Below are 23,136 nucleotides of genomic sequence, written 5' to 3'. Positions count from 1 at the left end.
CACCTGGCTTCAGGCTCCCTCTGCCTAAAAACAGCTGTTCTCTTCTTCAGACATGCACAGCTGTGGCTGGGGCCTCAATGCCCCAGCTCCAAGGTTGCCTCCTTCTGCATGCTTAAACGTCAGGGCAGTCAAGGGGTCAGACTAAATGCTAAGTCCTTTGACCTTCAGGGGCATTTTTGATTAGGCAGTTAGTCAATTTCTAAGGCATTAGGAAAAAAAAAAGGCAAGAGGAAGGGGATGACTTTGTACCCCTTTACATTTTGATTTTGCTCATTCCTCAGCTGATCAATATCAGCATTCATGCACCAGAGCTGAAACCTTCCTTGAATGCATGACCAGGGAATGTGCATTCTGCCATAGAAATGGAAGTGTGGTAGTTGTCACTTGATAGCAGTAGTGTATTGTAGAATAAAAGGAAATAGATCAGGAATTGGAAGACTTGGGTTCAAATATTACCTGTGTTATGAATGACCTATGTGAATCTGACTGAATTCCCTTTGACTTTGTGGACCTCAGTTTCCTTATCTGTAAATGAGTGAATGGGCCTGATCTCTAAACTCCTCATCTCATAATTTCATGATAGCAAGAAAGGAAGTAAAGACTCAGTCACCAAGGAACGCAGATGACTGAGTGGAGAGATTGGACTAGATAACCCCTAAATTTCCTTTCCAGTTTAAGTTCTACAATCCTAAGAGAGTCTGGATTTTGCATTCCAAAGAGGGTCACAAGAGGGCTCAAACAGGCTGAATGATAAAAAACTTGTGAACTCTTCCAACACATGCAGTTAGGAAAATAAGAAGTAGGTCAAAGATCATTGATTAGGGAAGCAGAATGTTGAGTAGCACACATAGATAGGCGTGCATATGTGTGGACGTATGTATATGTATGTATTTATATTTTTACACACTTTTTTTTTCAGCTGCTACAAAAAAAATCCATTGGGTGCCTGCACCACAGCTGCCTTGGAAAAAAAAAAAGAAAAAGCTTCTATTTGTCCAGACAGATGCAGCCTAAACAATACAAAGAAACAGATGTGACTGTGATTAGTCATCCAAAGGACTGATTGACTGTGAGGTTTTGTTGGGAGGTGACTTAGGGAAGGCAGAAGAAAACAGTAATCAAGCATTAGTCATGAATCAACTTTTTGATTAGATTAGCACCTTCTCCAGGCCTCCAACACTTCATAATAAGAGAAACAGAGTCCCAGCATGTGCCTTACCTTGAGAGAATTAGTCATCTTGGTAATAGAAGTTCCCTATTATGCAGCTATGACTACCCCCATGAAACGTAAGAGAGGAAGACATAAGAAAGGGGAAAGAATGAGTGTGTGTCACAGGGGGAGGAGAAGATGGGACTCATCCACACACATCCAGTGAAATCCCCAGGAATTTTCAGTTCAGGTTTTGTGTGTTTCTCTCTCTCTCTCTCTCTCTCTCTCTCTCTCTCTCTCTCTCTCTCTCTCTCTCTCTCTCTCTCTCTCTCTCTCTCTCTCCCCCCCTTTTTCCTTTTTCTTATCTGACTGCTCCTTTTCAGTCTCTAGTACAGGTTCTCCATTCATCCTACATCCTTGATGAGTGTACTCCAAGGCTCTTCTTAGGTTCTCTTCTTTTGTCACTCTGTAGTATATTGGTTGGTGTTCTCATCAGGTTCAATCATCATCTCTATGCAAATTACTCCCACATCTATAGAGACAACCCTCTCCCCGCTTAGTGCCAGTCTCATAGCACCAACTATTTGTTGGACATATTGAACTGGCTATCCCAAAGGCATCTCAAACTCAATATTGGCCTGTCTGTCAATCAGTCTCTATCTCTCTCTCTCTGTCTCTCTCTGTCTCTCTCCATTATGCTTTGTACCTGTAATTATACTTGTGTGCCTAACACAAGAATCACTCACTTAACCAGGAGGTCACTTATTCAGCAACCTTAAATATCAGGAACACAGCTCAGAACCAGAAGGTCAAGGAGAGGGGGAGAAAAACAGCCCTCTGAGCAGCCAAAACAGATGTCATACACTATGGCTCATGTACTTTCCTCACAGGAGAGCTCCTCCCAGGTCCTCACTCCGGCCTCTATCTACTCCTTTTTTAGACATGTTTCTGGGAAATGCTTTTATCTCATTTCCCACCCACAGCCTAATAGAAGCAATAAATTGGAAGGGTGGGGAGGCTGCTATACACACTCATACTGACAGCAGCAAAAAGTCACAGCTGACAGCCTGTCAGTGAGGGAAGAAACAAAACACAATGATAAAGAAGAAGAAAGCACAGAAATTGTAAAGGCAAAAAAGAAGTCTGGGGCCATTCAGCGTAGGGGCAAAAAGCAAATCCTGAAGGCTTCATTACTGTCATGTGATTCTGGCCTTAGACTTCCCTCCCCCTCCAAAAAAAAAAGTTCATATGGGTTCACAGAGTTAAATTGGCTACATCTCCTCTTCAGGTTTATAGGGGTATACTATAAAAGAGTATTCTCTAATGTCATTACCTGGAGCCTCATTTCAGCGTGTTCCTCTCCCTTTCTGTTAACCACCAGTCGTTGGTGTCTTTACTTTTAACCAATTAGCCTCAATTAGATTTAACTGTGAAGACAGGGCAAGAATAGAAGCATAAACATTTCCCCAAACACCTAAGGAAATACTCTCCTCCTAAACCTTCTCAGTCCCTGGGGATAGTGGGCCCAAATTTCAAGCAGTTTCTAAATAACATTTTTCCCACTAAGTGTATTTCCAAATATGGCATAGCTGCTGGATAAATACCATCTTGATCACCCCCTGGCTAGGTCAAGCAGCTCATGGGCTACTCAACTCCTCACCATCTGGTTTCAGGCAAATCCCATCATGCACTCCTGATCCTGGGCTTTTGATGACTTGCCATGCTAACCCTCTGAGACTCATAATGCAGCCTTCACTATTTGTGAAGTGATACTCCTTTACTTAAAAACAAGGGGAAAAAATTAGAAACAGACACAACAATGATAGAAGGAAATAGTAGACCACATGCTCTCAGATTCATGCCAGACCCTACCTGGAGGCCCACAGCATCTTGTCCTCCTTATTCAATGCCAGCCAATCAGCAAAGAGCCAGACTAAGAGATCCACTTTGGCTTTTGAATATGCTCCAGCCTCAGCTGTGCACCCATTTAAACGGGTTCCTCTTCACCACATGGGTAGAGGACTAGAAGAGAGTCCAAAAAACGTGTACTCCAAAGTCCACTTTGGTATATTGCATCAGCCAGCTCTGCTGCACGTGCTCATCAGTACTAGAATTTTTGGCCAGGCCCTGCCTGGCCGCCTCCACCCTGTTTTAAGATCATAGAATCACAGATTTAGAGCTGGATGTGACATTAGAAGTCTAAACTCTTCATTTTACAATGAAAGAACCAGAGAAATCCAGGGACTTGTTAGAGTCACTGCAGAGGTAGTAAATAGGTGGCAGAATCAGGATTTGAATTTTGGTCTTCTTACTCCAAATTCAATATGCTTTTCCTGTCTCTCCATAGCACTGTTTTTACATTGATGCTTTAGGTTATGATTCTGGATCACTGAAAAAGTTAAATTATGCTCCCTATATTTTAATTTAAATCATAAGAATGTGTATAATCTATTTTTTAAAGAAAGGTATCCAGAAAAATGGTTAAAAGGAAAATTTTAGCTCTTGAAAAAGCAAGCTTCAGTTATCCAGATGGTAAATTTTCTGAAGATGCCAGATAAATGAGATGTTACTCTAGATGTAAAAGATTAGACTGTTACATGAATATATTTGTTTATGGTGTGTGGGGGGGGAAAAACCTCCCTTGGAAGATCTGGGAAAGCTTCCTTCTGGAAAAAGAATGCCTAAATTCATTTAGGCAATTTCAACAAACATTATATCCCATATCCCAAGCCTGACGCCTTTCAGTTGTTGAAACAAAAGCCCCTAGACTACATCCAGGCTTCAGAGGCTTTCAAGATTTTGGATCAATTAGTCATTTTCCCCCTCCTATTTTTTTCCATTGTAACTTTGGATACAAGTCAAGTTTCCCCAGTACATGTTGCCATAGGCAACTCTGTTTGTTTAGGGTGGAGTGGTTGGTTTTGGCAGGTTGGGGGAGGAGCAATTAATTCTAATAGGTATAGAGTAAGATTAAATCCTGTTCTTTCCGCTGATTTCCCCATTTCTCTCTCTTCTTCCCTCCCTTTCACTTCCTTAGAAGACCTCACAGAGGCAGTAGTCTGTAAATCATTTTAGTCCTATAGGATTATGGAGCTGGAAAGGACCTAGGAGGTCACCTAGGCCCACTCCTTCCTTCCAGGCGGACCATGCTTAATGATTCCCAGATGATAATCCATCCTCCTGAGAAGTAGATTCCACGGCTTCCCTTGGTTACCCATTGTAACATTTATCAGTCTTCGCTGTCAGTTCCTTTTTACAGATGTAAGAAAACCTAGAATGCTCACGTCAGAGACAATATACATGTATGAGGGGACAGTGTGTCTGTATTGTTGCATTTTTTTAAATAAACATTCACTTGGAAAAGAAATCAGGGACGGATTTAGCGTTTCAATGAGTCAAGTACAGCTGGGGAAGAAATAACAAGTTGCAATGTTGAAAGTGGAAAGCCTACCTCTGAACCTTTCTCTCTTTTAGTATCTTCCTGGCCTCCTGTCTTTTGCATAGATGTTCCACTAGGCATCTGAGATTGCCTCGAGTCTAATAAATCCTTAGTTGGGTGGCTGTAAAATAGAAATCCTGATTTCCCCATCATTCTAGGGTCTGTAGGGACAGAACAGTAGGCCCCAAGTATCCAAACACTCACATTCTAGGCTATTTGTGCCATTCCCTGATTTATCTTTGGGTTGAAAAGAGGACTTGATCTTGCTTCTCATTCTCGGTTGACATTGCTAAATGGCTATTAAACAGATGTCATATTTCACCTTACAGGTAGCAGCAGCATGTCAGTGGTTAGCACACTGGTGTGCAGCCTGCATAAGGTCTCAGCTACTTGGGGATCCCTTAGCATGTGATTTCCTTAAATAATGATGGGTAGAATTATAATTCCCTAAAACTTTAAACTGCAGAGTAGCTGCCAAACTGCAAACAGCTTCATCACCAGGAGTTCTTTTCCGTGGTGTCAACTTCATATAGAAACAGGGTCACTATATAAATATGTGCTTCTGTAATATAATACACATATAATATAAAATAAATTAATCTAATGTATTTGATAGGTCATCTTTTACTAGCAGCTGCTATAAGACCTTGAAATGGGTGATATTATCCCAGTTGGGCAAATGAAAAAAACTGAGGCATAAAAAAGGGAGGGGAAATGGTTTGCCCATAAAAATTCAGAATTAGAGTTTGCAACTTGGGAGGCATCAGTGTGTTATATAGTTGTAAACATGGATTATTAACCTGAGTTCCATGAATTTATTCTTAAAAATATTTATTCTTTAAAATATTTTATAACTATATTTCAATAGATTTAGTTTATTTTATATCTTTTGCATTCTATGTATTTCATTTTACACATTTAAAAAGAAAACATTATTATTTGAAGAGATCCATAGGCTTCACCAGACTGCCAAAGGGGTCAAAGACATAAAAATGGTTAAGGATCCCTGCCCTAAGCAATTAACTTGAGAGGTTTTTAGAGGCTTTGCAGTAATTCATCAGTTTAGGATGGAGTGGAGCCAATGTTATTGAGTAGGTGGGCTGGCTGGTAAGCCCTCCAAGATGCTGTGGGACTGTATTTCCTGCCAGGGCCTTTACTCTTGACATCCATGGCATTGGGCCACTGAGTTATTGTTTAACCACTTGTTGCTGTTCTTATCATGTGTTCCCTTTTGGGGTGAAACACTCCATTAACTCTGGTTTGGCCTGGGCCTGATTCCCATTTTGGTTCCTGCTAACTTGCAGCAGTAACAGGAGCAAATGGAAACTGTTTGGCTTGCTCTCCTGTTACCCTGTGGTTTCACCACTGTGTGCACAGGACTACTGCACATGTGTGAACATTTCTGCCCCAGGACTGGGGTCACTGAATGCAGTGACAAGCTGCTCCGGGACAGTCACCCTCTTCTATTTACATAGCATCTCTGGAATCTCCTCATCTCTAAGTACCAGTCTTTGTCTGATCCAGCGGAAGTGATGGATGCCGTCATCCTTGCTGGATTGGAAGCAGAAGAAATGACCAATGATCCACCCCTTAAGCCTGACTGACAGTAGGCCAGTCAGTGGTAGGAGCTACAGGCAGAGCTTAGAGCTTTGTATAGTCCCTACAGGTTCCTTCTGGCCTCCCGAGGGCATGAGACTCTGCTATTATTTGGGAAAATTAGGTGAAAATTCATATCCATCCCCTATGCCATCTTAGGGACCCTGTGGACAAGCTAGTTTATAGCCACTTACAAAAATATATAGACTAAGACTAAGGAAAAAGGGCCCCTTCAGAAGATTCAAGACACTGGCCTGCTACTCATGATACTGAGTATCGCTAAGATGTCTTTGGCCTTGGTGCAATGGTCCTGGAGTCATTAAAATAGTTCATCACCATTAGCAGATGCAAACGCCTCGCTTTTATATAAGAGTTGGCGAGTATTTTTTCCTGCCTCTGTTGTTGTTGGTTCTTTGTTTTAGAAGAGTCCCGATGACATTGGGGGTGATGTCTTGACTTGTGCGTGAATTGAATTTAAGTGAAGCAGAGTCACATGACATTGTCAGCCTTATTCTCTCTAGGGATTCTCTAGGGGGAATAAAACAAGAGCAATGATAACTGAGATCATACATAGACACTGACTTGTCATTTTCCTCACCAGCCTTTTCAAGCTGATGGGTGGTGTGATACAATCAACAACCGAGCCTACTGTCAGTATGATGGTGGCGACTGCTGTTCTTCAACCCTCTCTTCCAAGAAGGTAGGTAAACAGAGCTTGGGCAGGGGGCCCAGGGGGATAAGAGTAGATATCACTAAAAGCACTGAGTTGCTCTTGCACGAGTCCATCAGCCAAACCCATCTGAATTTTTGGCAGGACCTGATTTCCAGAAACAGCCTACTTATTTCCCTCAAATATCATTCCTTTGTAGTACACACACACACACACACACACACACACACACACACACACACACACACACACACACCTAATATGATCTTGGGATTAAGAAAAGCATAGAGTCCAGAACCAGAGAAGTGCTATTTCCACTCTATTCTGCTCTGATCAGACCACATCTAGAGTACTGTGTTCTATTTTGGGTCTTACACTTTAGACAGGGCATTGATAAGCTAGGAAGTGTTCCAAAGAGAACAATCATAGTGTAGGGTTCCCTTAACCACACTATATGAAAATTATATAGGAACTGGGGATGCTCAATCTGGAGAGGAGAAGACTTGAGAGGCAGGGGTAAAGACCCTGCTGTCTTTAAGTATGTAAAGGGTTGCCATATGTATGAGGCATTAAGCCTTATTTTCCTGGTCTTCAGAGAGCAGCAATAGGATCAGTAAATGGGTAGAAGTTACAAAGATACAGATTTCAGTTTGACACAAAGAAAAAAAAAACTTCACAAAACTAACATTATCCAACAGTAAGAGGAGCTACTTTTGGAGTTAGTGGGTTTCCCTTCAGTCAAAGGTTAGATGTCTATTTGTAAAGTGTGCTGTCATGGAACTCTTGTTCAGGTATGGGTGGGATTATTAGATGGCCTCTGAAGTCCCTTCCTCCTCTGATGTTGTGTCTCCTTAAGTGGATTTTCTTTGAACATTCAGAAGAAAGAAGGAATGCTGGGGGAAAGGGAGAATCTTGAGAGTTACAGGATTCAAGTTGAGGGTTTTTAGGATGATTCTGTGTTCTTCTTCAGCCTTGTTCAGTCCCAGCAGCAAAAGCAAAAGTCCCAATAGACCAGCCATCCACCACATCCATTCTCACTTAACACCACCTCCCCCAAACCTCCATAGAGCAAATGAGAAGAAAGGTTTGTTTGTTGAGACAGCCATAAGGTGATATCTAATTTTTATTAAATGACATAAGCAGATTATTCATTTAAGAGACCATTTCACAGACCATGTGAGAAATCTCCCTAGGACACACTTCGGGAATCAGTGATCTGGATGAACTGAGAGCACTGGGGCTCTAAGAGTAATGAAGAAGTTCATCACATGGGCTGAACAGGCTGTAATGGGCTTTTGGACAGGGTATTTTGGAGGAGATTCTGCCATTTCTGAACATAGGTTCGTGGATTTAAAGCTAGAAGGGAAGGCAGAGCCCATGTGGTGGGACAGAAAAGGAAGTGGAGAGAGAAGAAGATTTTTGGAAAATCTGCTCATTTGCAACTGGTCAAGGAAATCTTGCTTCACTCTTTGCACATGGGCCCACAACAAATTGCATACACAGAGTCAGTCCATGCAATTTCCACATTCCTTTCAGTTCAAAAAGTCTATGTGTAAGTAACATTTAAAATATTCAGGAGCCATCCCACTTCCCAAACTAGCTAAGTTTAGAAGGATCAATTTCCTATCACTTCCCACAAGCCTGAAGTGCAAGCTTGAACCCAGATTGGTCCCCATATTGAGGCTGAAGAAGACCTTGATCAAGGAGTCCATCTGACTGCCACTCCTCCTCCCATGCTGTGTTCCTGAGGGATTCCTAGTCTCCCAAGGAGGTAACAGGTCAGAGCCATGTGCCATTCATTGGTTCTCATCTCATGGTCCTACTGGTCATGGCTTTACTGCTACCTTATTTTAACACTTACGAATATCATTTCACATAAACCAGTATTTGGAAGAGACCTTATTCCCCCTGGTGTCCCATTTAATCCACTTGACCCTGGGCATGTGATTTTCAGCTGGGAGCAGTACCCAAGCAACACTACCCAGCAAAGTCCCTGGATCCATCCTCCTCAGGGCACTTGGATAATCATTGTGTTCATACTGTGAATAGATTTCTCTTGGTTATGGATTTGGCGATATCGGATTTCTTGGTCAAATACAAGGCAAGACCTCTGTGTGTTCTTCACGTATTTCCCAGAGTACCCATGTATCCTGTGCACCACGACTTCAGTAAATCATCATAGACAAATTGGCAGCAAGGAAAATCTGACAATTGTTGGGAAAAGGGAGGTCTGGTGGAGGTATAGGTAAGTTCTGGGCCACCTCTGAAAGGGGGGAGGCCTAGAAAGAAGGAGCTTAGTCACATCCGAGATGGTAGAGGAATGCCAGAGTTTTCATAGATCACTAAAGTTTTCAATAAATTTTTAGAGCAGATAAGGCAGATACATTTATCTGGGAAGGAACCAAAAATGGCACAATTTTCCTATAAAACTATCAAGACTCCTAAGACTGTAACAATGCTTTGACTCCTGCACTACTATTGGCACTAGTACCACCACCACCGCCACCACTACCACTAGTACTACTACTACTGATAATAGCTGACATTTGTACATCACTTTAAAGACTGCAGTGATTTACACATATTATCTCATTCTGATCCTCACTCCAACTCTGTGAGGTAGGTGTGACAACTCCATTTTTCAGATGAGCAAACTGAGTCTAGGGGAAGCTAACAGTTTTGCCCAGGTCACACAATTTGTAAGTGCTTAAGGTAAGATTTGAACTCAAATTTTCCTAACTACAAGCTCAGTGCTCAAAAATACTATATTACCTGGTGGCAGTGTGGTAAATGTCAGACACCCCAGATTGGGAATCAGAAAACGTGTATTTCAGCATAAACTCTGCCATTAATATATGGAACACTGGACAAGTTACTTAACTTGTCTAATTCTGCTTCCTCATCTGTAAAATGAGTGTTCTACCTACTTTGTCATGATATAGTGGGTTGAGAACTGGTCTGTCAGTCAGAAGATCTGGGTTGAAGTTGCATCTGACATGCTCTGACTGTATGACCCTTAGAAAGTCACTTAATGTCTCTGTGCCCCAGGTGACTCTCACAAACAATGATTCTTATCCATTTTGTGTGTCATAGACCCCTTTGGCAATCTAGTGACACCCTCCTCAGAATAATATTTGTTTCTTTCATTCAAAACTGAATGCTTGAAGGAAGTGCTAAATTTCAGTTAGAAGTGAGTGGAAACAAAGCTGTACTATTTTTTCTCCATCAAGGTTCACAGACCTCATGAAATCTTTCCATGAAGTCAGGGATCCCAGGTTAAGAATCCCAGAATCCCTATAAGCTAAAGGACTTTCTGGATCTCCATCAGTGGAATAGGTTTTATCATTGAAAATTTCTTACACTAGTGAAATCAAAGTTGATGTCAAGGAGGAAAAAAAAAAGCTTGCCTCAAACGCCTTAGGGCGTGAGACAATCAAATGAGACAGTGGATATGAAGAGTGTTAAAAATCTCCAAGTAGAAAACAAGCAGGGGAGCAGCTAAGTGGCGCAGTGGATAGAACCGTGGCCCTTCAGTCAGGAGGACCTGAGTTCAAATCCGGCCTTAGACACATGACTCTTACTAGCTGTGTGACCCTGGGCAAGTCATTTAACCCCAACTGTCTGAGAAAAAAAGAAAGAAAGAAAGAAAGAAAGAAAGAAAGAAAGAAAGAAAGAAAGAAAGAAAGAAAGAAAGAAAGAAAGAAAGAAAGAAAGAAAGAGAGAGACAGAGAGAGAGAGAGAGAGAGAAAGAAAGAAAGAAAGAAAGAAAGAAAGAAAGAAAGAAAAGAAAGAAAGAAAGAAAGAAAGAGAAAGAAAGAAGGAAAGAAAGAAAACAAGCAGGATGCTGTCAGAAAAACCTGGAAAGACTTACATGGATGGATACAAAGTGAAATGAGTAGAACCAGGATACAACAACAGCAATATTGTATAATGATCAACTGTGAATAACCTAGCTATTCTCAGTAATACAATGATCCAAGATAATACCGAAGGGCTTATAATGAAAAAAAATTCTATCCATCTCCAGAGAAAGAAATGACAGAGTCTTAATGTAGATTGAAAAATACTTTTTAAAAAACTTTCTTGGGGCAGCTAGGTGGCGCTGTGGATAGAGCACCAGCCATTTGACACTTACTAGCTTTGTGACCCTGGGCAAGTCACTTAACCCCAATTATCAAAAAACAAAACAAAACAAAACGAAACAAAAACCAACTTTATTTTTCTTGGATTCTTTTCCCTCTGTGTTTTCTGTCACAATATGACTTACATGGGAAGAAAATGTAAAAAAAAAAATACTAGAAATTGCCTGCTTGCTTTGGCTATTTATCTGGATATAAGAAAAGATAGTAACAATGCATAAAGATAAGTTTGGGTGAATTGTGGGTAAAAGCGATCTTGAAATAAACAGTATGGGATTAAAAAAAATGTTTTTTCAAGTATTCTCTTAATCCCCAGGGTAACATAGTTTTCTCTCTGTCTCCTATAGGTAATCCCATTTGCTGCTGACTGTGAGCAAGATGAATGCACCTGCCGGGATCCCAAAGCAGAAGAGAATCAATAAATGGGGCAAAAAGACCCTGTTGCTGGCCCAAGAGTCTATGAGCCAGAGGCAACCCCCCTGGGGAAGACCTTCTGGCTAAGGGGGGCGGGGAGTGGGCGAGGAAGGAAGTCTGAAGAAAAGAATCCTCTGGAGACCAAGACTGATGGAAGGAAGAAGTGCCTGGAGGAGCTCGTAAGAAACAAGGGGAGGGGGAGAAGAAGAAGACGTCCTCTGAGAGAATGCCTTTAAGTGCCAAGCATGGCAGAAGACATTTGAGTTACTGATAATCATCATCATCCTGAATCGTAAAAGGGGAGAACCTCTTTCACATAATGGGATAACTACTCTTGATGGGCCAAGATCCCCCGTACCATGCTCCACTCTCATTCTCCTCTCCCACACTCTCATCTTCTTCTCCTCCCTTACTCTCCACCCCACCCACACCCAGCTTGTCAACTCAAACTCAAAATCATTGAGGAGAAGCTGCCAGGGACTCTTTGTACCTTCTTATCATAAATGGTCTGCCACTAGACGGCTCTGTCTTCTCTAACCTGTCTTGCTTCCTTTCTTCTGCTGCATAGACTCCTTCAGCAGTAATGAATTTAGTCATGAACTCTCTACAAGTATTTAAGCAAAACTACATAAATTGCATAAATATATGAAATATATGATATATTTTTTGCTGTCTATTAAGGTAAAACAAAAACCCTTTGTCACACACATGCTGCTGTAAAATGCATGTCCCAAAACAGATGCTAGGAGTCTAGGGGTAAGTGGATATAGCCCTTTCATCCTTCCTTGCTTGGTTGTAGGGTCTAGACAGGGAATAAGAGACTATGTGATAACTGTGATCCTGGTTATCCTTTGATGGGTTGGATTCAGGCCCTGAGAGCAGGGCTGAGCTACACAAACACTGGTTGAAAAACAACTTAGTGGGATTGAGACCAAGAAACCTAGATCAACCTCTCTTCCCTCCCATGTCTATTCAAACAGGCTAGGTTTTGCCTGGATGTTTCATGTCCCTAATATTGCACCATCTAGAGGCAGCATCGTATAGAGATTTCAGAATTGACCTTGGAACCGGGAAGATCTGGGTTGAAATCCTACCTCTGACAAATAGTGGCTGTGTGAACCAGCCAAATCGCTTACTCTCTCAACACACTAGGCAATTCTCTGAGACTTTGAAATTGCAGAAAAGGTACTGACCTGCCAAAGGGGGAGTTCCCTATACCAGTGAAATCTCAAGTTCAATCTCTATCCCTACGGTCCCTATTGAACTATATAGGAAAACTAGAATGTTCAGGCTTGCAAGGACTCTTTGGTTAGTGGCTATGTGCCTTCGACCCTATTCCAGAAATACATGTGAACCAGAAAAATTTTCAATCCTATTATCTTAAATATGAGATTTAGAAAACCTGATGAGACATAGACATTGGAATATAAGAATGAGGACAGAGACCAGATTGAAATCGAGGCTTATGGGGAAGTGAGAAATGCTAGACGAGACAGCTTTCCCATTTCAAGGTTATTTCACTGGAAGGAAAATATCACTGGCTAAGATAGAGTCATATTTGTTCCTTCTTTCTAGGGCAGGTAGGGGATTAAAGTCCCTTGCTTTCCAAGTCAAAACCTTACTGATATTTTCCAAATGCAATTATTCTATATTTAAGAAGCCTCTATCACGAGTTGGTGAGATGGCCAGTTAGACAAACTGAATGATCGAGGCTTCCAGAACATGTAAAAATCCTGCCTGGTTCATGGAATTCAGTGAAAAAAAATTAGACTTTAGAAATTTTGTGATAGATTTCCTCCATATGTTATTGTTCCATTTTTTTTTTAAAGCTCAGTACCCATTGCTGCCCTGTCTGGGGCCATGATCTCTCTATAATCATGTTTTTCCTTTAAAGTCTCTGACTTCAATGCCTGTAGAAGGAGATGCTAAAGGTATCACCTCTTGTTAGAACGTTCCCCTTCTTCTGACTCCAAGAGCACTCAGTTGACTTGGGTACCATCCAGGGGTTTTTTCAATCCCAAGGCTGACAGGGTAGGATGGAAATTGCCAATATGTTTAACTTGAATATGAATCTCATTCAGTCACTTAGCAACAAATATTTCCTTAAGACCTTCTGAGTGTTCATTAGTGTAGCCCTAAAAATTCGCTCTCTTCTTATCATCCCTGCCCTCTTTTCTATGCCCTTGTCACATAAGACCTCTCCTCTGACCACGAGAAGAATTTACTTTAAAAATATATATTGGAACTAACAGTGGAGGAAAAAGACAAAGATAAAGATGAAGAAAACCTGAAAATGACACAGAGCAGATCTATCAGCTTGAGGGTTAAAGGAGGCCCCAGCTTGGGGTGGGGATGGGGGTGGTGAGAGGGAGACGGAGGAAGAAATGAGTCAAGGTGACTCAGTCCCTAAACCAAGCCTGGAAGCATACCCAGGGGGTTACTTTTGGCAGTCAGAGATGATCCACAGAGTCCAAAGGAAATTCAAATCAAACGTTGCATGAAAAATCTGTGACCCATAGATATACACACAGCTAACTGGAGAAACACATGGAGTTAGGGTGACACTCTGTGGGGAGGTAGGCGAATTTCAGCAATATGAGACCCATAGTCTTTACTCTTAGCCATTTGGGCCCAATAGTTCAGTTTTAAAGGAAGTTAGCATAGTAATCTGCCTGCCAATGCAGCAAACTTAAATATATAAGTCCCTGCCTTACCCTCCCACACCCCCAAACTCCCAAAGATAGGTGTTTTGTGTTGGTATCTGGGTAAGCCTCTAGTAGGTACATGTTAATTCCTCTTTAGCACCTTAGACCAGTAGCCATGGGAAAGCAAATACTAACCTGCTATAGGCTCATTTTGTACTAAATCCATTTTCCACTGAAAGCCTTGGAGTAAGAACAAAAAAAAAAGAGAAGAAGAAAAAGAAGAAGAAGGAAAGATGAACTCTGGTACTCTCTAGATCTCCTGAAGAAATTGCTTTTTATTTTCCCACCTGCTCTGATCACAACATACACACTTTGGCTCACTAACTCCCAAGCCCACCATTTGTTTTATCACAGAAAGAGTAAATGGTCAGCAACTGTCATATTAAACATTATTTTCAAAGTCAACATTTTTGATATACTCAAGAACACATCTTTGTGTCACAGACCCCTTTCAGCAGACTGATGAAGCCTATGGATACCTCTTCAGAAAAAAAAATTAAATACATAAAATAAAATGCAAAGGATTATAATTGTTGTGATTGTGACAGATACAAGAGTGGTTTGCCATTTCCTTTTTCAGCTCATTTTTACTGATGAGGAAACTGAGGCAAAATAGGGTTAAATGACTTGCCCAGGGGCACACGGCTAATAAGTGTTTGAGGCCAGATTTGTACTCAGGAAGATGAGTCTTCCTAACTCCAGGCCCAGCATTCTATCCACTGTACCACCTAGCAGCCCATTATTTTGAAATAAAATTATCAGAATAGTTTAAAAAAATTCACGGGCCTCAGATGGCCCTAGAAGATGTAGCAAGATAAGGATGAAGTGAGGGGAAGCAGTAGAGGGGAAGAAGTTAAAAACAAAGCAAAACAAAAAACTATAGCCTAATTTTGATAAACATCCTTTTGTACACCTGAGGCCACAGAAAATTAAGCAAATACATTTCTGCCTCTGAAACAGACCTGGATTCCAAGGACGCTGGTAAGCTTTTCTTGGAAAACAATAGAAAGAATGAGTTATTCTTCATTTTACAAATGACTCTGGTAGAAAAATGGCTTTTATTGGGACATGAAAATACAGGAGAGTCCCAATTCCTTGGAAAAGCCTTCGAGCCTTCCTGCATGGTTGGAAGTTCAAGGCATAAGGTCAGAGAGCTATGGTAGCCATTAAGACTGCCCAAGAATGGCTGTAGTCCTAAACAAGGATAAGAAGTCTGTTGTTCACATGAGATTTTGTCTCTGCCCAGCCTCTTCATAAAGTTGACAGTAACTAGAGTTTTTCTTTTAGACTTCTTTATGTTTACACATTTTATTTTATGTTGCTCATGTCCTTGGCTCCCTGCTGCGGTGGGAAGACAGGAGCACCTATTTCTTATTTTCAGAAAATTAATACACTCACATATTATTTTCCCGTGGTTCCAGCTGGACCTGATCTAGCAGGTAGAAGAGTCCTCACTCAGTTCTAGCCTTTCAGAGATGACAACTTCCTTCACCTCTTGTCTCTGAGATCACAGGAACTTATCAATCAGCCAATCATTAAACATTTATTAAGTGCTTACTATGTGCTAAGCACCCAGGATATAGAAGTAGGAAGAGGCTTACAATCTAATGATTCAACTATCCAAATATCATCTGTACTATGACCAGAGACAGATCAGGAACTAGAATGCCCTGGTCATGGATTTCCCAGGGGACATTGATAGGTACTCTATTCTTGCTCACTCCTCATTCAAAAGTAAAGAATCTAATGGTCTATTGTAGGAAGGGCTCCTGTTGTTTACTCCTGGTTTCCTGGTTCCAAAACCACATACCTTGGTGTCTATACTTCCTGAAAGTCTTCATTAACCATTAACTAAGGGTGTGTTGGGATAATCCTAACACAGCAGTTGTCAAGGACTGGTCAGATCTTTCACGGTGCTACTTCTGACCAAAATGGTAGGACAGAAAGAGAAAGAGAGAGAGTGAGAGAGAGAGAGACAGAGAGAGAGCTGCATATGAAACAAGAGAACAAGGGGACCATTCGCAAGTTCATTCTTTTCTTCTCTCCATCACCAGGTCAAGGATTTATCTTGGTTGGCCTTTCTTCCCCTTCTTCTACCCTATGATATTGCTAATGGACGCATCAGTTCAAATCCCTTGGGAATGGTATAGTTGGGGACACTGAAAGGAACTGATCTACTGTATCATAAAACTGCTAAAGCCAGTTATTTTGTAAGATTATACTATGTTCATTAAAAAAAATCAATACACCAAAGGTAACATGTCTCAGGTGCCTGTTTCTCTTCCCCAGTCTTTTGAGTTCTGTAGTTCTTCTTCCTTTCCCCACTACTCAATAAAATAAAGGTCTGTCATCATTCCTGAAAATTCATTCAACTGTTTAGTGCTCATTCTGTGTAAGGTTTTGTGGTTAATGCTAGTATAGTTCTCAGGTTCTTCTAGGAGTCTCTGCTGGACTTCTCCCATAAAATTCAAGGGTCACAGATTATGGGATCAAAGATTTACAGCTGAAAGGGACCCTGAAGGCACTTTCCAACCCTCTCATTTTATAGATGAGGAAATCAAGTTGAAGACAGGTTAAGCTCATGGTCCTATTTCTAGTCAGTCTCACCTGGGACCTGAACTCAGGCCTTCCTGATTCCAAGTCTTCTGCTTTCTTCACCATACCATGCTGCCCCTTAAGAAGTACTTTAGCAGAATTTTGGCAGTAATGCAATTTGATAACAATCAAGTCAGGTCAACAAATATTTGTTAAGTACCTACTGTTTGCCAGGCACTATGGTAAAATATGGGAATACAAAAGAAAAGAAAAGGCAAAAACAGCCCCGTTCTCATAGTTCAACAAGAGGGAGACAGTGTACAAAAAAAGATTATAGACAGTTCCTGGCACTGTGCTAGATACTGAGAGCATACAAAACTTAGCTTAGACTGGATCACTTCCCTCAAAGAATGTAGCATCCAATGGGGCACACGATAACAACAAAGATAATAATAATAATACAAATACACAATAATGTATGCGAAGTGCATTAGAATTACAAAACAAAATTATGAAACAAAATGCTATGGTAGGTATGAAAAGGTAGGTCTTTACCAACTGGTGGGATGATAAGGGCGCTTCCCAAAGGAGGTGGCATCTGAGTTGGACCTTACAGGATAGAAAGATCTTTAATAGAATAAGAAAGAAAGGAGAGCACACTAGGCATAGAGAATAGCCTTGAACAAAGAGACAGAGAAATGTGGAAGTAGTGTGCATTTAGGCTTGGGCTTGGGGAGAAGAAAATTGTTTAACTAGGATGAAGCATAAAGTATGTGGTGGGGGTGGGGACAGCTAGGTGGTACAGTGGATAGAGTGCCAGGCCTGGAGTCCAGAAAACTGTTCTTCCTGAGTTCAAATACAGGCTTCTGACACTTACTAGCAGTGTAACCCTGGGCAAGTCACTCAACCCTGTATGCCTCAGTTTCCTCTTCTGTAAAAAGAGCCAGAGAAGAAAAAGGCAAATCATTCCAGTATCTTTGCCAAGAAAACTCCAAATGGGGTAATGAACAGTTGGACATGAGATAAGGCTATAGTGAGAAAGTAGATCCATATTATAAAGGGCCTTGAATGTTAAGCAAGGTAGTTTGAATGTTACCCAAGCAGACTATATGGAGCCTGCATGGATTCTTAGCATGGGAGAGATATGAACAGATTTATTGATGAGGATGTTCATTCTGGCAGTGGTATGAGTCATTGATTGGAACAGAGGAAGAGTAGAGCTGTGAAAGACCTAAAGAAACAATTGCATCACTCAATAGGTAGTAATTAGGACCTGTAGCAGAAGGGTTGTAGGGAGAACAGATGAGAAGATGCCTTCAAAAAGTGTTTTGGAGATGGAATTGACAGGAACTAGTAGGATATGGGAAATGAAGGAGAGGAAAGAATCCACAATAACCCCAAGATTACATACATGGGTAAATAGATGCCACCCCACAGAAGAACATTAAAGTTAGGAGAAGGGGAAGGGGGAAGGAGGAAGACTGACAGTTTCACTCTGGACATGCTAAGTTTGATATTCCAGGGAGGTCTCCTGATATATCCTGTAGACAATGAGAGATGCAGCTTGCTATCCCAGTAGTGAGAGCGCTAGATTTGGAGTTAGAATGTTGCTTTTTGATCATTTTTCCATCATGTCCTACTCTAATGACCCCATTTGGGGTTTTCTTGGCAAAGATACTGGAGTGGCTTCCATTTCCTTCTCCCATGCATTTTACAGATGAGGAAACAAAGCCCTGACTTCAAATCTAGCTTTAGACACTGACTAGCTGTGTGACTTCCAGGCAAGTCACTTAACCTCTGTTTGCCACAGTTTTCTCATCTATACAATACAGATAATAATAGCACCTACCTCCCAAGGTTGTGAGGATGAAATAAGAAAATAATTGCAAATAGAGGTAAAGTCTGGAGAAGCAGATTTGGGAATCACTAGTTTCAATGTGGTAGTTGAAACTATGGGAGTGAGATTTCAAGGAAGAGGATATGAGGAGAAAGGGAAGCCAAGAAATATAGTCATGAGTAAGTGCCCAAAGCAAGTGCAGGCACTGTTTAAAGAAGTTTAGCAATGAAAAAGAGGTGAGAGATCAGACAAGAGACAGCATGATGATTAATCACACTGATAGAGATTTCTCCTTGAGAACAGGAGGTATATTTATCAAGTATGGAGGCGTTAAAAAAATAAAAGAAAAAACCCACATTGACCACTTTGAGGAAAACTTAGCTCCAAAATAAATGTGCCAATAATGGAGAATGTGATTTTAATACAGAATCTTAAAAATCTGTTCATACCAAACATTCATACAAAGAATATGGACATGGATTATATAACCTCTCCCAGGTCCTGATGGATGGATACCAAACCTTGAAAAAGCCTCAAAGCGATGAGGCCAATGTGAGAGAGAAATGCTGCCCCAGGAAAAAAGAAGCTTAGCTTCACTGCTCCAAGGGGGTAGGGGTTGTGGCGGTGGGGGTTGGGGGTTGGGACTGGTTGATTAATCCAAAAAAAGGAGAATGAGCAAAACCTAGAAGAATCTTCCTAGCTTCTGGAAGCACAGTCCTACAAAAGCCCTAAGCCCCCAAAGACCTGGAAGTATCTCCAAGCCCAAGCTCTGACCAGCTATGAGTCTTCAGAGCTTTCATAATCTATCCCAAGAAGTTCAAGCTATTTCTCAGGCTAGTCAATCACAAATGAGAGGGAGACATACCATTCTTTCAGTTTTGATCAATGGTTATGCAGAGGAATATGTGTTAAAAGTCACCTTGAAGGTACAGGTCACATTCTTGCCCCTAGTCTAGCTTCCGTACCAGTACTTTTAGTGCTCAAAGGCATATACCCAGATTTCCAAGGTTGACAGAAGGCCTTCTTCCCTCCCTCCCTCTCTCCCTTTCGTCCTTTTTTCCTACCTCCCTTTTTCCTTTCTTCTTCCCTTCCCTCCTTTCTTCTTTCTTTCTTCCTACCTCCTTTCCTCTTCCTTTCCCTCCTTCCTTTGTTCTTCTCTCCTTCCCTTTGTTTCTTCATTTTGTTCTTCTTCCCTTCCTTCTTCCCTTCCTTCCTTCCTTCCTTCCCTCATCACAGTCTCAAGCTTTTTACAATACACTAGGATGTATGTGTACACAATGCGGCAGAGTGGAAGGACTGCAATTTTGAGTCAGGAAAAACCTAGAGTCAAACCCTAGGCCTTTTTCAGACGCTTGTAAGGGGTAGATCATGATTTGTTTGAGGAAGAAAGGAGACGGGCATAGATATTCTCCTGAGAGGAAGACTATCCTGTCCCTTTGCTTGAGGATCTAGGGGTGTGTGTGTGTGTGTGTGTGTGTGTGTATGTGTGTCTGTGTGTGTGTGTGTGTGTAAGAACAGCACTTCTATACTCAGGGGTTTACAAGAAATATCTTATTTGTCTGATGTCTGGTCTGAGGATGGGGTTCAGGCTGCAAGATGCCAGTGCTTGGCCACCTGTTGCCTAGGTAATAAAAACAGACAGACAAAAAGAGGCTGAGAAAAAGTAGAAGGGACTCATCCCTACTCACTTATTAGCTGTGTGACTATGGCCAAATTAGTCACCCTTTCTGATTCTTAATTTCCTCACCTACAAAATGGGGATAACATTACCAATTGCTGGATTCCTTTAACAAATAGCTCATGCCGAAGATCTTTCTGGTCTCTCCACTGGTAGTGCCTTCCCCTCCAAGGGACAGCTAGGGAGTGTACTGGAGAGATCACTCGTCTGTAAGAGGGGGATGTTAACAGCACCAATCTTGCAAGGTTGTTGTGAGGATCAAATGAAATAATAACTATAAAGTGTTCAGCACAGTGGCTGACACATAGTAGGTGCTATATAAATGTTAGCTATTGTAAGGTTACCTTGTATCTACAAGTGTCTTGTATCTATCTTGCATGCATAGAGTTTTGTATATATAGTCTCCCCCATCAGAATGTAATCTCCTTGAGGGCAGGGATGATTTTCACTTTTTCTTTGTATCCTTAATGCTTGGTATAGTGCCTTGCACACAGTGAGCTTAGCATTTAATAAACACTTTTTGATTATGTTCATCTTCTTTTAACCAAAATCTGTGCTATGGATAAGCCAGCACAGCCCAGTCTCTCTCCCTTTTAATTATCTCTATACTAGTTTTATATATTTTTTTAATTGCTTTGTTTTTGTTTTCTGTCTAGGCCCATGATTCCCTTAAGGTGGACAAAATTCCATCTATCAACACATTTAAGAAATTACTTGGAAAATTTAGTAAATTGCCCAGGGGCAGCATAAAGAGGTTAAATGGCTGTCCAGGGTCACACAACCTGCACTTGTTATGTATGAAACTTGAACCCAGTTCTTACTGACTCCCAGGCTGCTTCTGAGAATGGATATATTACAAAGGCTTGTTAAAATACTCTTGTGCTGTTACTCTTCTTCAGCCCTTTTTCATCCTTTTACCTCTCCTCTCCTACAACTAACAGTCACTTGAAGGCTTTAGACTTCTATTTGATTAGTCACACATAGAGAGATCCTCCATTTAAATATCTTGAAAGTTCCTTAATTGTAAATAATCTCTCCCCAGTTAACCTGTGGAGATCCAACACCTTTACACCTGGTGAGTTAAGTTGTCCAAGTGTCTAAACGACTTCTGGGAACGACTCTGTCATTCAGCCATTTCAGTCACATCTGACTCATCATGACCCCATCTGGGGTTTTCTTGGCAAAGATCCTGGAGTGGTTTGCCACTTCCTTCTCCAGCCTATTTTACAGATGAGGAAACTGAGGCAAAAGGGGTTAAATGACTTGCCCAGGGTCACACAGTTAGTAAGTGTCTGAGGCCAGATTTCAACTCATGAAGTTGAGTTTTTCTGACTCTAGGCTCAGCACTCTGTCCACTGTATCTAAGGAATAACTTTGACATTTTCAAAGCAGGACTCCAATGAATGACCAACGAGAGTCTAAGCAGCTTCTTAAAACTATCCTGGTATTTCTGAGAGGCTAGGAGAACATAACTGCTCACAAAATCTCATACCAGCAGAGAGGGAGGATAGAGAGAGGCGTAGCAACAGGAATAAAAATGATAATCATGGGACAGCTAGGTGACATAGTAGATAGAGCACTGGCCGTGGAGTTAGCAGGACCTGAATTCAAATCTGACCTCAGACACTTAACAGTTACTAGCTTTGTGACCCTGGGCACTTAACCCCAATTGCCTCATCAAAAAAACGAAAACAAAAACAAAAAAAGAATGATAATCATGCACGATTAAGGTTGATTATGTGGCTGATTCCAGGAACAAGCAAAGATCAGAGCTCATGACTTCTCCCTCTCCAAACCCAGGTCTAGGGAAACAATGAAGGTGATTATAATTGGTTCATCCCAACTCTCTTCTCCTGGCCAGGATATTACTAAGGGCTATTACTGGAATCAAACGAAAGGGTTAAAAAAATTTTGTAACTGTTGTGTGTGTAGGTGTAGTTTGAGGACATGGCCCTAATAAAATGAGTCTTATAAAACTACTGACTCCTTTGCAAGGCAGGGGGCCACTGGGGTATATGTTTTTAATTAAATTATGTTTTTCCTTCCTGAGAACCTCAGGCTAGTGACTAAATGTACCACATAAAACTTTCACCCAGGTAGAAGGTGAATGAGATCAGAATAAAAGCTCAGCACTTAGAAATCATCAGCAAGGGTATATGTCAGTCTCTGACACATGTGCCTGTTGTCACAGTCTCATCTTGAAGGTCACCAGGGCACTTAGCTTTCCTATCGACAATTGGCTCCTCATGAAAAATTACAGAGAACTCGCCGGTCATTAAAGAAGAAAATACAAAGGCACTAAGGTAGAGTTTTTCCCAAGGGAACTTCAGCCAAGGAAATGCTGGAGCCAGCTCATAGACCTGTCTTAAGATCGCTAAATTTTCAGTGTGAGCATTTACACTTCAGAAAATGATAGGCAAAGGCTATGAATCAGGACTTGATTTATTGTTTTGTTGGTTGTCTAGAATTAAGAAAGTGATGGAGAAAACGTCAGTCATTAAGATTAAGCTTAAAAATCCATGATGCATTTATTTTGAGGGAGAGAAGAGCTGGTTGGTAAACATTTACTAGCATACTATGACTGAGAATATTGGTTTAATCTGTAGAATCTCCCCATGTGATAAACTTGTCCTACAGTGTGATACCTAGAACCTGAACCAATCCATTGAGGTCTTAAGAAACTTGAAAACCAAGTCCAAGAACCATGACTGATGTGACTTTTGACATCATAACTTCTTGTACCTTCAGTTTCATTCATTCATACACAAATATTTGTTGACTTTTTACTATGTGTAAGTCATTTTTCTAGATGCTATGAAAGGTACCAGAGCAAAGAATGTGCCGCAATGATCGGATAGTCTTATAAGGAAGGAACATAAAAATAACTATAATACAAAGCAATAAATAGTAAATACCCCAAAGAAAGGTACAAATAAAATGCACTCGAAGTTTAGAGAAAGAAGATGTAAATTC

The 23,136-nt window shown here is 41.1% G+C and overlaps 1 protein-coding gene across 1 annotated transcript in view; it reads left to right on the top strand.

Moving 5' to 3' along the window:
* PAPPA2 (pappalysin 2) overlaps positions 1-16,431 on the top strand; it is a 235,783-nt gene extending 219,352 nt beyond the window's left edge. The window contains exons 15-16 of the mRNA XM_078155787.1: positions 6,787-6,885; positions 11,342-16,431. Of these exons, the coding sequence (XP_078011913.1) occupies positions 6,787-6,885; positions 11,342-11,416 (174 nt within the window). The 3' untranslated portion in view covers positions 11,417-16,431. The remainder of the gene's footprint in view (positions 1-6,786; positions 6,886-11,341) is intronic.
* The last annotated feature ends 6,705 nt before the right edge of the window (positions 16,432-23,136 follow it).

This window comes from Phascolarctos cinereus, unplaced genomic scaffold, assembly GCF_003287225.1.
Source record: "Phascolarctos cinereus isolate Bilbo 61053 unplaced genomic scaffold, phaCin_HiC Scaffold_5;HRSCAF=322, whole genome shotgun sequence".
NCBI classification, from domain to species: domain Eukaryota; kingdom Metazoa; phylum Chordata; class Mammalia; order Diprotodontia; family Phascolarctidae; genus Phascolarctos; species Phascolarctos cinereus.
Note: the sequence above shows the minus strand (reverse complement) of the source record. Positions and strands in the feature narration are given on the sequence as shown.